Consider the following 19,159-nt stretch of genomic DNA (forward strand, 5'->3'; position numbering starts at 1 on the left):
AAGAGGATGTGCCTAGAAACTGGGGGACTAACTGGGCACTCTTGTAAGATCTTAGGTGGTGTGCTGAGAGTTTGGTTAGGGTAGTGGCTCTGGCAATGGAGAGGACTATGTAATTATTTAAAATACTGATCAAATTAGTAGTACTTTGCCATGAATTACATTTAGATGAAGACACAAAGTGAGGTATTTAAATCAAATGTATTATATGTTGATAGGATGGGTTATCACTGATATTATACTAAAAGATGAAAGTTAAGGACTAGAGGCTATAAAAACACTATTAGACATCTTTGTTAGAAAATATACTATTAAAACTACCACTGGTTAGTATTACTGTTGGATACCATTTAAAAAATTTTCTTATGGGCTAGTTACAAACCGGGTTATTTTAAGTTATTTATGCATATTATTTTATTAATCTTTTAAATTGATTCTATTGTGAATTCCAGTTCTTCATGATATGTACATTTGATGGTTTCTTCAGTAGTGAAGGTGCTTGACCGTAAGCTGTCTCATATTTTTCTGGAACCGTCTTTGTTTTGCTCTCATTTTAAATAATATTTTAGCTAGGCGTAAAATTCTGGTTTGCCTATTAGGTTTTCTCAGCATGTTGGAGATATTATGCTACTGTCTTTTGGCTTCCATTTTGCCATTGAGAAGGATGCTGTCTGTATAATTTGTCATTATGTTGTAGCTGGTCTGTTTTTTCTTTGTAGCTAAACTAAAATCTTCTCTTTGACATTTGTTTTCTTCAGTTTTACTATGAAGTTACCAAGTGTGGACTTCTTTTCGTTTATCTTGGTTGGTGTATGTTGGGCTTCCTGAATCAGAGTATTAATGTATTTATTCAACTCTGGAAAATTCTCATCCATTGCCTCACAAATACTGGCTCTTTTCCATTCTATTTATCCCCTTCTTTGCAATCCCGAGTAGCCTTATATTAGAAAATTTCTCTATATTCTTTACATATTTCTTTTTCTTATCCTTCATTTCTTTAACTATTTGTGCCCTTTTTTGTTTAAGTTTTTTTAGTTGTCTTCTACTTCACAGATTTTCTTTTTAGTTGTATCTAATTTTTAATTTATTCTTTCTTCTCAGATTTAATATCTGTTATTAAAAATCTATTTGGGGGATTCCTTGGCAGTCCAGTGGTTAGGACTCTGCACTTCCACTTCAGGGGGGCCTGGGTTTGATCCCTGGCTGGGGAACTAGGATCCCACAAGCCATACGGTACAGCCAAACACACACACACACACACACACACACACAATCTATTTGGTTCAGAGTATCATGGTCCTTAATTCATGCTTTCAAATTCTTGTTCTACTACTCTAAATATTTTTAAATGTTATATATTTTATTCCTTATACTTCTATTATCTGAAGTTCTTTAATCATTATTTTTTTAGTTTAATTATTAAGTTCTTTAAAATCATTAAACCTGCCACTCAGCACAACTACAGTGTTCTATAATTTTGAACTGTATACTCATTTTTTTGAAGCCTTATTTGAGAGATTCCTATGCATCCTTCCAAAAAGCATTTGATTTTGTGTCTGACAAGAACCCCAAATACCACCAACCTGAAACTAAATTTTAAAATAACTTTTCTGCTTCTAGTCATGCAGATACTATAACTGAGTTTCTTACAAACACATGAGGTTAGTACTCTGATTATAAACTATCATTGCCAAATATAAATGAAACTGTATGATTTTTTTTTCTGGATAGGGACAGACATGTTTCTTTATCACTCCTCTTTGCCAGAGGACACATTTATTCTCTAGTTAATATTTTCACTGATATAGCACTTTAAGTTTCTCAATTTTATTTTGGGTAGAAAACATTACAGAGCTCTTCCTCGTGAGGGGCAAGACATTCTCCTGTCCCATCTGTAGCAATTAAAAGTCTAGCTTCTAAATAACTATTAATAACTCTAAGATTGTCAATGCTTCAGAATCAATTTACCATTTTTATTTCAAGCTTGCTAATTTCTGTTTCTTTTTTTTTTTTAGCTCAGAGATTGCCCTGCCATTTATAAAGTCGTTTGTTATATTTCACATGCATTTCCAGGTGTCTTGGAGATATATTTCCTCGTATTCGTCTCTTACCTCCTCTCATTTAAGTTTTACATAAATCTGTGACATGGGGTGATATTTTATTCATTTTACTGTTGAGTCTTAAAAAGTTTAAGTAATTTTCCTAAGGTCACACAAGGAAAAAAAAATGTGAGAACCAGGACTTAAGATCAAGAAGTCTGAGCCCAGGTTCTTCACTGGTATATTCTCAGAGACAAAGCACAATTATTTTAAGAGTTTATCCTCCTGATAATTTTGTTACTTAATATTTTGCTAGAAGAATATTAATACTATTAACATTTTTACTTTATTCGTAGTTTCCATATGTGAAGGTTAATAAGCCTAAGATTTAGAGGAGCCCCAAATTCTAACTGAAAAGAGCTAGTAAGTGATATCCAATTAATAGTGGGAAATATTAAATCTTTACTTTTCAAGGTGGTGGGAATTCAAAATGATTAGCAAAATCTGTCACGCGATGAAGAATTAGTTCTTTTTTGTTCCTTCTTTTAGTCTAGAATTATTTGGCATACATATGCATAATAGGTGGAAAGCAGACTAATTTCCATAGATGATTATGGGTTTCTCATTCTACTGTAAGGTGGGTTGCATTTGAAAAAGAGAACATATGCGATTTTTGCATCACAATCAGCAGCACTTTAAATATGTCTCTAGCCTTAATGCAGAAACATTGACTGGGCATCACAATGCCTAGTGTTACACTCTACAGTCTAAAAGAAAACTGCGATGTTTTTGCTTACTCATGGACAGTTCTATTTTCAAGTTAAGGAAGGTTCTAAAGTTGTCTCTAGAAAAAAAAAAAAAAGGAAGTTGAGTCTGATCACAACACAATAGCATTGTTAGTTGGACATCTAGGAATCAAGATAAGCATATCAGATGTCTGATTTTACAGAGAGAGACAAGGACCTTCTTCCATTGCAGTTCCTATTTTATATATCCTCTTGTGATTTTATTTGTTTAAGTATTGACCTAGTTCCTTAAAATTAGAGTGCATGAGGACGTCACTTTAGTGCCTAGATTTTATTTAAAAGATCAGTTTAAAAAATATTGCCACAAAATAATTTATCACTGATTGTGATTGGTGTTAAGAACATACATTTTTCCCTTTCTTTCTTTCTTTCAGGTACATTTCAGCTTTCTTTTGTTGCTGCGCGTGGGCTTTCTCTAGTTCTGGGAGCAGGGCCTACTCTTCACTGCAGTGTGCGGGCTTCTCATTGCGGTGGAGCATGGGCTCTACGTGCGCAGGCTTCAGTAGTTGCAACACGTGGGCTCAGTAGTTGCAGCGTGCAGGCTCTAGGGTGTGAAGGCTTCAGTAGTTGTGGCGTATGGGCTCAGTAGTTGTGGTGCACGGGCTTCATTGCTCCATGGCCTGTAGGATCTTCCCGGACCAAGGATCAAACCTGTGTCCCCTGCATTGGCTGATGGCTTCTTAACCACTGCGCCACCAGGGAAGACCCAGAACATATTTTTGTTATTGGTTTTTATTGTTTTGCTTGGCATGTAACCATTGGCATTGTCCTTGAAATGGTTAAGTCCTAAACACTGTAGACTTTCTAGGTTAAAAGCCTTATTCCATTATCCGAAGTTTTTTGGCCTCTGGCAAATTAATTTTTATATAATTCAGTTTCCTCATCTATAAAATGGGAAGAGTACCTATCCTGTAGGATGTTAATGAAGATTAAATGAGTAAATGCAGTGCTTAGAACAGTATCTGACACTAAATAAGCATTATGTTAGGATTAGCTATAATTATTAATCTCATTATTTATCATCATCATCATCAGATTGTGTTTTAGGTTTGTTTTTATCAATAGACTGACTTAGAGCTTCAAGGTTACTAAGATCACAGACTTTTTTGTGTGTGTATGGTAAGCGGGCCTCTCACTGTTGTGGCTTCTCCCGTTGCGGAGCACAGGCTCCGGACGCGCAGGCTCAGCGGCCATGGCTCACAGGACTACCCACTCCGCGGCATGTGGGATCTTCCCGGACTGGGGCACGAACCTGTGTCCTCTGCATCGGCAGGCGGACTCTCAACCACTGCGCCACCAGGAAAGCCCGGATCACAGACTTTTAAGTCCATTAGCCTGAGATTCAATTCCTAGTGTTAAGCTGACCTTGGACAAATTAATAAACCTTTCTAAGCTAAGCCATAATTTTTTAATCTTTAAGTGAAGGTAATGTTGTTCACCTCATTGTGAGATCTTAAATGTAAAGTGCTTAACATTGTGCCTGGTACATAGTATTTTATAAATAGCTATTATTACTTCTTGCATCATGGTATACATGGAAGGGGTTCTTGAGATCATTTAGGCATGTGTTCTTAGTTTCTGGAGAAGAGGGAGATGAGCTAAAGGTAAGCAGAAGTGAGGAGGCAACATTAATTAACATTGAAGAGATCCACACAATCGGGCAGAATAGATTTTAGCAATGCTTCCATTTTTGGACATGATCTCTAGCTGCACCTGTTGATTATTGAAAATATTAGATTTGGGGCTTCTCAAATGTAATTATAATGTGGAGCACATGAAGCAGAAGAAGCCTTTAGGCTAAATTCTGTAAATGGTTGCATTTCCTGGTTTTGCCAGCTCTTTGTGCCGAAGCCTTGACTGGAGTATTTAAATAGGGCACACTTGGTGGGCGTTTATGTGTGTGCGTGCTCATGCAGTTATACCTGAAAAAGTTCTTTAGCTTGGAATTGTGTGAAGGTAACGAATGCGTCTGTTAAAAATCACTGAACCCACAATCTGCTGTGATTATTAAATATGGTTGCTTACCCTTTGTCTATATAGGGCCTCTTATAAAGGATGCACAGTGGATTCATACAGGCTTTTTATTCCATCCAAGTAACAGTGTTGGGTTAGTGTGAATAGATGGTGACCTCTGTGTGGGCTTGGACTGAATCAGCCTCGGCTGCCATTGTCCTCTCTCCAATGTGCCAGGATGCCTGCTTCGTACTTCATGGTCCTGAATACCATCTGGCAGTGGCTTAGAATTTTGCTTGTTAAGTCCAAGTTTGCTCAGTCATGCTTCCGTTCTGTGTCTCTTAAATAAGTTCTCCACATCAATGGGTTTTTTGACATCTGCATTTTCTTCCCCAACTTTTTCTGCAAATTCTTTTTTGGTAGGAAAAGCTACTTGCTGTTCAGAGTAGGAACTGAAAATGAAATTCCCCTTCGTTGTTCAAAACCAGTTCCCATACTTACCACAAATCAGACATCTCCCAGTGGTGCCCCAGGGCAATTGCTTGTCAGTCGTTCCATCTTTATAGTATGTGAGTGAAATAAGAATTAAACAACCATGTGTATTTGCTTTAAAAATCCATGTTATGGGACTTCCCTGGTGGCACAGTGGATAACAATCTGCCTGCCAATGCAGGGGACAGGGGTTTGATCCCTGGTCTGGGAAGATCCCACATGCTGCAGAGCAACTAAGCCCATGTGCCACAAACTACTGAAGCCTGCGCGCCTAGAGCCCATGCTCTGCAACAAGAGAAGCTACACAATGAGAAGCCCGCGCACTGCAACGAAGAGTAGCCCCAGCTCGTCACAACTAGAGAAAATCCATGCTCAGCAACAAAGACCCAATGCAGCCCAAAACAAATAAAATTAAATCTGTAAAAAAATAGTCCATGTTAGTGTATTAATCCTTATTATGTTGTCATACAGAGTGAAATACTAATGTCACCATGACCAGAATATTCTCTCCTTGTAGGCAGACCTACCTAGGAGGTTAAATTATATTCCCAATGTGAGTTTATTAATTTGTAGTGAGAACTCTATTTGCCAAGGAACTGGGCGCCTACATTCACTGGCAAGTACATACAATGTAATTTTCAAGTCATTTATCACTCATTTTCCACTAACTCTGAAGGAAATAACCACTAAGGAGCACAAAATGGGGCTCCCTTTGCTTGAGAGCAGCCTGCAAAGGCAGAAGGACCGTGGACTGGCAGGTGAATGTGAAAATGGCTCTGCATCAAAACAGTATCCAAAAAATCTGGGAATACAGGGAAAAGAGCACATTTATTTGACTTTTTTTTTTCAGTATAACAATTGGATCCTTGCTTTAAGTTTTTATGTACTTTATAAGAAACAACGTTCTGGAGGTTTAAGAAAAATATTGATAATATTATTTGAAATTTTAACTAGCAAATTAAAAAAAGTAATTTTGTCATGTTTCCTGACATTCTGGATACCCTACATTATTTTGACTGTGGTAGTAGATCTCATTTCCAGTGGAAGGAGAGAAAACGTTGCAATTCATTGACTTTCTGTAATCTTCATGCTTTCATCTCTCTTTCTATACTTCTCTTTAATTTCATGAAACTATTGTGATCAGATGGCGTCTGTTTCCTTTGGAAATATTAGTTGAAAACTGAATTAGTCCACAGGAAAGGGGTCCTAGACCCCTCAGGCCCACTTTTTATTTAGGGTTTGATGTTAAGAAGTTAGAGGGGCCCTGAAATCTCTCTATTGACCCAGACCTGCTCAATATGGGGCTGAGGAACTAATTAATAATGAAGGGTGTATTTGTCTGGGACATTCTCAACCACACTCTTTGTTCTTTAGAAATCTAGCAGGGAATTGGAAGAGAAGAGAGGTCAGGAGTGTGTGGCTGGTCTCTGCCTTCTCTCAGAATCATGGCTAAAAGCTATACATTGCAGGGATAAAGAAGGAAAAACTTAATCTCTCTCTCTAGATACAAATGCAGATATAGAGATATAGGATATATAGATACACACACACACACACTTTTTGGCCACTCTTACTTATTATTGTAGCTGACTAAGCGTCCTCTACATACTCATGAGTCCCAGCTTCCCAAAATGCAGCTTCCTCTTTCTTGAATTTCCAAATGCCTGATCAGTGGGTGTTTCTCTACAGATGTTCTTCAGATGATCCTTGTTAGTGGGTCATTCAGAAAGATCACGATGCTAGTAAGTAGAGGGCAGGAATCGTGACTTCACCTTGAATATCCAGAACTTAACAAGTATCTACCACATAGCAGGTGCTTAATGAATGCTTATTGAATGTATAAAAGGATGAATGAAATGATATATAACTCCTTATATACTTTGCACCCATTTGTAGATATGATCATACAGTCAAGCCTACAAACTCAAGGCAGTGTAGACAGGACCGTTACTCTCTAACCCTCCAAATTTCCCTCACCCATAAGACTGCATGTCACCCTGTTGGGACATGTTTTCCTCTCAAGGTTGATGTTTGTTATAACCTTACTTCACTTATTTTAAGAATGTACTTTTGAGTTGGAAAGAGAGAAGACTGTCTGAGATCCATCATGACCCTCATGACAAGCTATTGATCACAGAATTGCAGAAAGCTTTGATTAGCACATTTTGGAAGTTTGTCTTTTTGAATTTAGGGTTTTGAGTTATCTTCAATCAATTTTGTTCCTTACCTATTGCCAGATCCTCCCACCGAACAAAAATACTTTTGTTAACTGTATTTTATTACAATTGATATCCTGATGTTGATTTAGATGTGGTCCCTCTGTGATCTCTCTTAATATAGGAGCCAGAATGATGGTGACATGGATGCCTCCAGTCAGTTCAGTAAAGAAGACTCATGGCTATAATCACATTTAAGAAACTACCATTTCTCTGTGATGACTTGGAAATCAATGGCAGTTCAGAAAATAAAGCATAGACTGTGCCATTTAAATCCTAGAATCTGATCATTCTGTTTTTTTCTCCCTCAAACTAGTGAAGAAAATCAGTTTTCTCCATGTGATATTTTAAAATATAGCTTAATTAAGCTGTAATTTTATAGCACCATTTACCATGTTCATGATACCAATTACTTGGAACATTTTTTTTTGTTTCTAATTTTGAAATGTGTGGTAGAGTTTTCTATCCTTAATCAACGTTTCTCAATATAAGAATTGTTCCTGTGCTTTGTTTAGCCAAAGACTACTTTAGAAAAAGTTAAGTTGACTTGTTATTTTACAGTATAACAATTTCAAGTTTAGTTTATTCATCTGCAGCCTCTAAGATGCAAATTATATAATGTGCTTTCTTTATACTTCCTACTTGCTTTTCTTTGTATTTATATCTAAGCTGATTGAAATCAATGGTGCAAGTATTATTTAGTTGTACTAAGGACAACAATGAGATTCCATAGGAACTTACAAATATATTTGCACCTAAGCATGGTATCAAGACATCCAAACTGGTATAAAAAGGCTTAAGTTATGTGGACTAACTTGGGGACAGTCAGTTGTGAATTTGTGAAGCCATACAAAAACAGAAGGTTTCCAGAGAAATATACTTCAGTAGGAAATTGCAGCAAATTTAAACTCAGAGTCAAGAGACCCATCTTCTGGTTTGAACTCTGCCCTTAAGTTGGCTGTGTGACCTTGAGTGAGCCATATAAGGTTCTTGATACTTGGCTTTTTTCCTCTGAAATTAAGGAGTTGGACTCCACCTATGAGCTCATATTCTATATCTTTCAAACATAGGTAGTAATTTAGATCCTGAAATAGGTCATAATGACTTGATATCAATTGTTATCTATCTTATCATTTGTCTTCACAACATGCCAGAAACCAGATTTTTTTCCCTCCAAAGCTAATTGGCAACAGCTTTTATGTTTACACTATAAATTTGCTTAAAAGTTTGTGTATCAGCAAACTAATCAGCCCAACTTGAATGACTAGTTAGTAGGTATTTAACATTTGGGAAACTAGGGGGAGTTGTTTGTTCATTTCTCTATGTGAGTTGTCATTTTCATCTGGATGATGCAGCATTAGTTCTCAGGCAATGGCTGATGTGTGTTTGTTTGGGCATTTTCCTTCTCCTGAAGGACATCTAAAAATATTCTCTCAAGATTTATCGATTTGAAAAGGGGACTAGATTTTTATGTGTGGTTCAGAAGAACACATGGAAGACCAAAATAATTGAAGAAAAAATTTTAACAATTAGAGGTCTCTCAAATTGGAATGGTTTCCTAAGGAGGCAGAGGTCACACCTGAGTTCTGCATCTGCTAAGATTTAGGCTTCATGATGTCCTCTGACGTATACTTAAATTCTGGAATTTAGACATTAACTCCCCACCTCACCACTACCTTCCTATTCTGCCCTTTTTTTTTTGTTTTTTTAACACAGTGTCTTAATTAGCAAGAGGAAGCCAACATCCTCTCTATTTGCATGTTGAGATGGTGAGCCTGCCTTTTTCATTCAGAATTAGATGGTAGTATTTTTTTTTTTTTTTTTTTTTTTTTTGCGGTATGCAGGCCTCTCACTGCTGTGGCCTCTCCCGTTGCGGAGCACAGGCTCCGGACGCACAGGCCCAGCGGCCACGGCCCACGGGCCCAGCTGCTCCGTGGCACATGGGATCCTCCCGGACCGGGGCAGGAACCCGCGTTCCCTGCATCGGCAGGCGGACTCCCAACCACTGCACCACCAGGGAAGCCCCATAGATGATAGCATTTTTGATGATCATATTATCTCTGCTGTTCAGTCAGGATGCCACTTATGACATTGTTTTTCTTTCCTCATCACATTAAAAGATTTTTTGAAATCACATTTCAACTACCAAGTACTATATATCAGTCTACTGACATTTCAGTTGGTTTTGATTTGTAGTCATGGTTATAGAAGAATAAAGATACTAATCAATAGAAACATTTATTGACTTAAGAGTATAAAGTCAACAGCATGCTTTTTATAGAGAGACTTGCCTTACACATACAGGGTTATTGAAATTTTGGATTTATAAACAAAGATAATTTATTGGGTGCTTACTTGCTTTACAAAGTAACTTACAATAGGTTTTGTTTAATTATATGTTTGATACAGTGCAGTTATTTCAGAAACACTTCCACTGCACAATGAAATTTAAAGTTACCATGTTTATCAATTTCTTTTCTCTTTATTTTTATAAAAATATTAAGTGACATCGGATTCAGTACTGATCCTCTGCACTCCATTTTTCTTTTACGCTTAGCACATAGCTGTTTACTGTTTCCAAGTCTGCGGTCTTCTACTGCATTTAAGCAAGACAGTAATCACCATTTTATGGAATGTGGCTCTTGCTACATTTATCAAGTCCTTGCAAAGGTTCCAATTCCTCCAGGGTAGCATAAGAACCAAAACAAGCACCAATTTGAAAACCAAGCACTAACACCATTTTTTTTTTTTTGGTGGGGGAGTGGGTTATATTCTGCCTAAAAGCGATACGTTTTTATCAGGCAGATGTTTTCTTGCTTCTTAATTATTGTGTACACAAGCAGTGAAGTCAGCCACAAAGTGCACTTCCAAACCTTTATCTGGGAGTTCACCAACTATTCTTGTCATATTGGAGAGGATTGCAGTGATAGTGGTAGCTGCGGTATTAATGGTAACTAATGAGTAAGCTCCCATTACTGGCAAAGCCTTGTGCTAGGTGCTTTGAATGCGTTATCTTTGATCTTTAACTCTAATGACAGCCTACGAAGTAGCTGTTATTATTTCCACCTCTATTCTATAGTTGAGGGGACTAAAACACAGAAGTGGAATAATCGCTGATCTCACAGTTTAATAATGGTTGGAAGGAGTCAGGTGTGACACTTGGTCTTTGTTAAAGATGTATATTCTCTGTTAATCCATGGGTTAATATATGTAAAACTTTTAGAACAATACTTACAAACTAAACCTTTATACAGAAGCGCTGTATACAGATTAATTAGTATTATTTCCCCTTAGTCACTTACTTGGAGATGCTGTTTTTTTCTTCTTTCCAGCAGGTGGTAGTGGCTCGAGAGGATCAAAGGATTTATCATAGAAACCCTGCTCTGAGCTTAGGTCTGTAATCAAGTTTATGAGCTTGAATACAAGAGTGTGTATAAAAGAAACAGGCAGCTCTGGTGTCCTCTCTTTATTGCTGTCTTCCAGCTCCTACACATGCATGCTATTTCTTAGCTAAATATTTTAGTCTTATAGAAAAAGCAGTTCCTGGGGAAAATAGCTAATTTTATTCTGATAAACTCTCTTATCATTTTGTAATACGGATTTCCTTTTTCTTTTAGTAATCCTAAAACTACAGGGATGTAAAACGCATTAAAGTTATAGCCGACTCCAGAGTGCCTTTCCTTTAAAAACTTTAACAACATGAAATCATTTGTATCTGCTTAAAGTGAGTTTTTAGTTTTACTTTAAATTGGATTAAATCGTCTTTTATTTATTGGAGGATAATCTCAGAATTTAGTGTGACATTTCCTTTTGCAGAGTCACATTTGCTAATGTGGATCTCTCTCTGTCTCTGTCTCTCTCTCTCTCTGGGTCTCATTCTCTTCTCACGGACATCGCCCGAGCGCCTTCCAGGAGTGCCTGGTGTGGTCCCCAAGCTCCACCTGACAGCTCCATCCTGCTCTGTGCTGCCATCCCCTGGCTTTGAAGCAGTATTGCTGACCAAATAGTCAGCACCTGGCTGAAGTGCTATTATACTGACCTCCTATATGAAAATCTGACCTGCCTGAAAGGTCCATTCTTACCTGAGCTATGACTCATACCATTTAACCTGAAAATTTGGGACCAACCATGTAGCTCCCTCGGTTCACATGCAGAATAAATCTCCCCCTTCCTTGAATAAGTGGATCCCTTCCAACAGCATCTGACTTACCCATTAATACCATGTACAAATGTGTCCATTCTTTACCTAGGGTGACCCTCTCGATATTTCATTAGATTCACCTTGGTGTATAATGTTCTTTCTTGCTGCACTCTACAGAGTGAGAATGAGGTACATTTCTCCCCACCACTCAGATATTTGCTGCTGTCTTTTTCTGGGTGACACGGGGTGGGCAGAGAAGAGATTTATGCAAGCCTGTGGCAAGGGTAGAACACTGGGATTGAATATGTACCTCCTAACTGCCAGCCTCTACCTTAAAGTATATTTAGGCCTCTAGAGCGATACATCTTGAAAATTCACCAGTATGATAGTGAATATTTAAACTTCTGCCATGCTGCTGTTATATATTAAGCCACTTGTTTGTGCCTAGGCATAAAGACTAAGCTGGCTGGCTGTGTCATAGATGGTAGCCTCTTTTAAAAGTCCAACAGCACAATAGATTTCCTTACACACCCACATTTCTTAAGTATAAAAAGGATCACTGTGAGGGTTTAAATAACTACAACCCTGAGGGAATTACATTATATTTTGATCTGCCTGTAAAATGATGAGAAGAGTTTTTTATTTTCCCTTATATCTTAGGATAAATTATAGGATGCATGGTCTTTCAGTGATATAATTGACTTTATTTAAATCAACTCAGTTTTGATGAATAGATGAGAAGTATCATTTTATAAATAAATATCGAATGACTTGTGTCACCCTAATTTAATTAATTGGTCATATTAACTCTACTCTTCTGGTTCATTGAAGCATTTGTACCCCTGTGTGTTTTCTGCTCTGTGAAGCTTGATTGTACTTTTTCCTAGTTCTAGTTCCTAGTTCTATGTTCTCCGGGTGGATATCCACCCCATGGAGCCCATCTCACGTAGTGAATGATCTCCCTTTGTTTCCCTCTCCTGGGGTGCAAATGTGTACCTGTCCGTTGTGTTGGGTCCGTATTCATCATCACCACCTCGTCTCTGGTTTCCACACCTAACCAGTCCCCAAATCCGTTGTTTCTCTCATGCAGATCTCATTAATACTCCCTTCCTCTCTGTATCCCGTTCCTGTTTCCCTGGTCCACGTCTTCATTACTGCTCCCTCAGATTATAACCGTGTTTTCCTATTTTCTCTGCACCAGTCTTGTCCCTTCCAGTTTATTTTATATAATGTGGCCAAAATAAAAATCTATTAAGTCATTTCCCTCCCTGCTGAGGACACAGTTCAGGTCTCTTCCACAGTGTTCCAGGCCCTGGTGCCTCTCTTCCCCACACCCCTGACTCGCTGTGACTTTCCAGGTGATTGCATTTCCCCATACTCAGCGCCCTGCTCCAAGTTCTGGAGCCTCGTGGTGTTCCTGCTGCCTCGGGTTTCCTTCCTACCTTTGTCCTCCTGGTGAATACATTTTAGTTTTTCAAAGGCTGTCAACGTTGACAGCTTCCCTCCAGCCTCACACTAAATAAGTAAATCACTTCCTCCTCTTCTTTGCCTTCATTCTTAATCCTATGTCTATGATGGCACGTAATCACTATTATAAGTATGTATTTACAACGTGTGTCCTCATTAGATTGTGAATTCCTTGGGGCCAGGGCGTTCTCAGCCACCTTTGCAATTCCAGAGCCTGGAAGAGAATCTGACATGAGTATGTGCTTAATAAACATCTGTTGAATCGCTTCAATTGTCTCACAAATGTTCTCTATATTAGAGAATAGCTTCCTAGCAGACAATTGAAAGAGCAGACTTGGGGTAACTCTATAGTCTGTTATCGTCTGATTAGCTCAATTAAGAGTACAGAGTTCATGAGGCCAAGGTCTTAAGTTTCATTCCTCTCTGGAGCAGTTAACTTTATTCTTCAACTGTGAGAAACCAACTAGCCTAGTGAATACCACTGGTTCCAAGGGATTTGCAGAGTGAGAATGATTAAGGTCAGGCAAATTCATCTCAGTTCGTAGACAAATTGAATTAAATATATTCCTTATTGATGCTAAACACATAATTTTACACTTGGGTTTTGTCTACAGCACCTGTCTGGGTGCACTTATGCGTTTGCCTTGAAAGTTTCTGCTGCACTGAGGGAGCTGGTACCACCTGGTAATAGTGGTTTTGCAATGAGAGCTGTGATGGCCCGTCCACAGATCTTTCCGACTGCCAGCCTCTGAGCCTGCCGTCTACCCACGTGTGTCTCCGTGTCTGTCTTCCAGGTGAGACGATGCGCATCGCCTCTTCAGAGTTCGCTGATGATCCGTGCTCCTCGGTGAAGCGTGGCACCATGGTGCGAGCTGCCCGGGCTCTGCTATCGGCTGTAACGCGCTTGCTCATCCTGGCGGACATGGCAGACGTCATGAGACTTCTATCTCATCTGAGAATTGTACGTATGTAGAACTTATCAAAATGTGCTTTATGTGGGTAGCAACATGGACCATGGCACGGAACTGGACCAAAGATGTTTCGCTGCTCACCAGATCACTTGGTTACTCACCCAAGTGGTATGCCCCCAATTTCTCTACTACTAAAATTATATTCAGTAATACATCTTTCAAAGTGACAGAAGATTCACTTGAATTGTTTTCCTTCTCTCAAAACACAGAGTTTGGATTTCCCCTTAGTTCTTGGCGTACAAAACAGTGCATCTTTCAGGCTGCAGAGGCCGTGCGTGGTGTGCCTGCCTGGACTTTGTCTTGAGATTCAGAGCAGCGCTGGTCCCTGTGGTAATTAGGCCAGTCCGGCTCTTCTGGGTAGCTGGCCATGTGACCACCTCTGCCCAGCATAATGTAGATCCCACGTTGCATTGTATTGTGTTAACCGCTCCAGCGTTGCCCTTTTGTAGAATTACGTACTTTGAACCTCTCTTAGTCTGGCAATAAAAAGAAGCCTTGTCCATAACACTGATGGCTAGAATCTATCTTGTTGCATCAAGCTTGGCATCTAACATTCCTGGGTTGGGTCTCTGGGCGCATATGTGCCCCACCAACTCCTAGAACTCCATGATATGTGCCTTGCTTGTCAGGATTCCTTTTAAGTCTTTTGTTTCTTAATGGAAGTGGAGACTTGCCCTGGTCACAAATTTTCCTGGGTCACGTGCAACCCTCCCAGCCCTTGACAGCTAGGCCTTTCTCTGTTTTTCTAGTTGCTCACTGGTATCTAGTTGCAGCTGGGGTGGACCCACCCTTTGATGATGTAACTCAGTTGCTTAGGAATGTGGCTTCTGCCTAGAGGGTCTCTATTCCATGCCCTTATTTTCTTTTTCCATGAAATGAACAATGAGGGGGCAGGTGAGATAGGAAATGAATAATGGCAACCTACTCTTACCTCACCTTTCATATCAGATATGTCCAATATGGAGGTTCATTAAGAATTTTCCAAAATCACAAGTGTTCTCTGTCAAAAAATCTTGGGCAGGGTCTTAGCTGAGCTGGCCCCAATAAAGGAGCCAAGATTTCCAAAATTTTGTATAAACTCTGCAGTATTATGAAAGGCCTCAAATTCCAACATCCCCAGCCTGAGTTGCATGGTCATAAACCACAAAGCAGGTTTAGCTCTTCATGGTTTCTGTTCAGGTTCCTGAGGAACCAGGGGACACAAAGCAGAACCTGCTTGGGAATTTTTCTCTCAGACTTTTCTCAGAGAATAGGCCTCAGAAACCCGGGAAGGCTCTTGTAAGTTGGATGAGGTGAGCAGTATGAGGATAGGCTACCTATTTCACAGGCTACTGAGGGGCAGTGTCACTTTATGAATAACCTTATGGCCACTGGAGTAAGACAGCCTACATCTAGTCTTGGTTTGGGGTCCACTTGCCAGCCTGTACTAACCCACCACATAAAGCCTCCACAGCATAGAGAACAGAGGGGTGGTAGCCAAAGGGGGGGGGGGCAGGGGAGGAATGGGATGGGAGGCTGGGGTTAGCAGATGGAAGCTATTATCCAGAGAATGGATAAACAACAAGGTCCTCCTGTCGAGCACAGAGAACTAGATTCAATAACCTATGATGAACCAGAATGGAAAAGAGCCTTAAAAAAGAGAATCTATACATACGTACAACTGAGTCACTTTTGCTGTACAGCAGTAATTAATGCAAAATTGTAAATCAACTATACTTCAATAAAATATATGTGTAAAAAAATAATAGGGCTTCCCTGGTGGCACAGTGGTTGAGAGTCTGCCTGCCAATGCAGGGGACACGGGTTCAAGCCCTGGTCTGGGAGGATCCCACATGCTGCGGAGCAACTGGGCCAACGAGCCACAGCTACTGAGCCTGCGCGTCTGGAGTCTGTGCTCCGCAACGAGCGGCCGCGACAGTGAGAAGCCCATGCCCTGCGATGAAGAGTGGCCCCCGCTCGCCGCAACTGGAGAAAGCCCTCACACAGATACGAAGACCCAACACAGCCAAAAATAAATAAATAAATTTAAAATAATAATAATAATAAATGAAACTTCCTTAGGTCTCACACCCCATCTGTTAGTAGGGGGCTAGTGATGGTGCAGCCCTCAGAGTTGTGGGGAGGTTTAAACTGGGGGAATTCCTTATGAAGGAATCACGGAGTCCGGTGCAAAGTAAGTGTTTGGTAAGTGGCGGCTATGTCACCATTGTCAGATCCTGGAACTGCAGTGCTGGCTGTTATTTCTGCAGCCCCGCCTGAATTATGTGCTTCTTTTAGGCTACAGATGACTTTGTTCTCAAGTGTGTTGGAGAAAAAGTTTTGTTACCTTTCTCTTCCAGCCTGCTTAGTCTTCAAAGGCAACATTTTAAGAAAGATCTTTCCCCAGATGGACAGTCTTCCTTTACCAGGAGAATAGGACTGAACCTAAGGAAATTAACTTTACGTCTTGTATGTTATCTGTGCTGTGGAAGGCCATTTCAAGCCCCTCTTGAGGATTGATGAAGGCTAAATATTCTCCCCGAATGGTCCACACGTGGAGGGTGCTCGTGCAATCGGGGCCTGTAGTGTGATGTACGGCACCAGTTGCTGCCTGCAATCCTGCCTCTACCCACCTGTTTTGACCAGTGCTGTCGGCTGATAACATCACACTGCAGCCTGTCTTCATGTGGAGTCAATTATATCCTCTTCCCGACACAGCAGATTAAGAGAAGTTTAAAAAAAAAAAAAGATTTAGCACAAAATATGGAAAGGTCAACCCAGCAATATTAAGTAGTCCTGTCAGACTGTCAGTAGTAAAATTAAAAATGATTGTAGACTGAAAAACACATTTGTTCTACTGAAAGCGCAGCCTCTGCAGGGAACAGCGGTGGCGGAATGGTGCCCTCTTGTGGAACAAATGGGGAACTGCAGCTTCTGGTGCTAGCGCTGAATTACTCAGGTGGGGTGTGTCCTACTTGGGTTCAGGTCAATCAGGGTTTCCTAAGATGGGACTATTGTTCCAATCCCCTAAAAAAGACAATGTGTCAACAATTCTTTGCAAGTGAACATGGTATATAATTCTGCTTGGCATTTGTATTCTTTTCTATAGAAGCACATCCTCTCATAAACAAGTGTTGTCTGCCAGCATCTACTTACTTGTTTTTAAATCAAGATGAAGGAAATATCTTCATGTATTCTGATGGAACAGGTTAGAAATTATCATCTATACTTTTATCAAGACTTCTTCCAAATAAAAATGAGTTTCTTTACCAAATGGTTCATAGAACATAGATGAGAAAAAGAGTGGCAGGCGCTTTCTAATGATAATAAAGCAGTGACTGGATTTGGGGTCGGGACATTGATTAACACAATATAAGGAGTCCTGTAGCTTCCTGCCGTGTTAACCACTGCCAAGGTATTTTGCCTTTAAGCACTTCAGATAATATTTTACTTTTCATCTTTCAGGCCATATGCCCAAACTCTATTGCCGTTCTTTCCAGATATTGATTTTTCTCATTTCTGAGTAACTTACAGGAATATGGAGGGAACTGCCTTCTTATCAGAAACTTATTTTCATGTCTTTCCATCAATAATTCACTGAGCAGATGAAGGAGAGTCAATTTATTCTCCTAAAATGCCCGTCTTCATTTTCCGCCCTGCACCCTCTAGGTAATTGTTGGCAAATTGAGTAATCCTGAGCAAAACTCATTCACCCTCTGAAAATGAGTAAAGAACTGGGAATTCTGCAGAGGTTGTATGATTTGGCAGTGTGTAGGTTTTTGCATTCTGCTACCTTAAAATTACTGCACACTTAAGTTTATATGCCTGCTAAGGAGTCCCTCTTTTCATATAACACGTAGATATTCTAGCTGCTCAAGTTAAGCTACTTGCTCTATTTCGCATTTGTGTGTGTTTTAATGTTGAGCTCTCTTTTGAATATATTAAGCATTCGTATGACTGATGAAGGTTTTTGCTACTGTAGTTATTTTGAATTCGGGAGGATAGTGATGGAACAGCGAGTGACATATAGTTCAAAGCCGAGTTATCGCCAAAGTGGGAATTTGATGTTCCTGAGCGAAGCTAAAGGAATCATTTGCACATCAGACATCATTAAAAACTACTGAATTATAATCACTTGTATTGTTGAAGTTGCTGGTGAGTGATTCCCTACAGACACCTGGTGTATCCTGCAATCAGTTGACATTATCGGTGGAGATGGAGTTGTGACACTTCACGCTTTGAAAGGACTCCTGCATTTCAATCAGTGATCAAGAAGAACGATATTTATTTTCCCTAAACCCTGAGTGAATGCAATCAGAGTATATTGTCCAATTCTTAGCGTTGGTGATGTCATTACACACAAACTCACCTAGCCATGTGTGTGTCAGAGGAAACAATCACTTTTTTCTGTACTCAGTCTGAGTCCTGGAATAATGATGTTCCCGATTATCTCAGAATTTCTCTCTAGAAAGTCAATAGCAAAATGAGAAAACACAACCATTCAGTCAACTTCTCAGGAAATTCAGATTATCTTCGAGGCTACCAGGGGACAAATCTAATGCTGCTGCCCCATTGTTGGTGGGTGAGTTTAATATTGCTTGTGATTTTTGTGACATTAGCATTGAATGGTCTTAGTGAGTCCCCAGTAACATTATTTCTCAGCAGTCTACTGTTTTGTCCTGCCACTCTGATGTGGCTCTTTAAAAAAAAAAAAATTATTGAAGTATAGTTGATTTACAATATTTTGTTAATTTCTGCTGCACATAATCAAGGTATAAAATATCCTTGTCTCTGATTATAAAGGTAGAAGTTACTGCCCAGGTTCTTAGCACATGTTTTTCATCAGAGCTGTCATGGCATTAACTTCAGCTGATTTATTTGGAATTTACTTATTTATTCAGTTATCCTTTCAAGAGATACTTATTGGATGCCTACTATGTATAAGACATTGTGCCAAGATATATGACTTCAAAGGTAAATAAGACTCAGCTCCTGCCTTCATGACTTTATAGGTGGGGGAGACATTAAGAAAGAGTGAAGCACATGTTGTGAAAATTGTACATATTGCTATGGTCTCACCTGGAAGGAAAACATAATA

The 19,159-nt window shown here is 39.5% G+C and overlaps 1 protein-coding gene across 3 annotated transcripts in view; it reads left to right on the top strand.

Moving 5' to 3' along the window:
- CTNNA2 (catenin alpha 2) overlaps positions 1 to 19,159 on the top strand; it is a gene marked incomplete at its 5' end in the record, with an annotated part of 1,047,388 nt that overhangs the window by 203,782 nt on the left and 824,447 nt on the right. For all 3 annotated transcript variants that reach the window (XM_082851289.1, XM_082851290.1, XM_082851291.1), the window contains one exon: positions 13,906 to 14,072. In XM_082851289.1, coding sequence (XP_082707415.1) covers positions 13,906 to 14,072 — 167 coding nt within the window. The remainder of the gene's footprint in view (positions 1 to 13,905; positions 14,073 to 19,159) is intronic.

This window comes from Leucopleurus acutus, assembly GCF_964270905.1.
Source record: "Leucopleurus acutus genome assembly, chromosome: 12".
Lineage (NCBI taxonomy): Eukaryota > Metazoa > Chordata > Mammalia > Artiodactyla > Delphinidae > Leucopleurus > Leucopleurus acutus.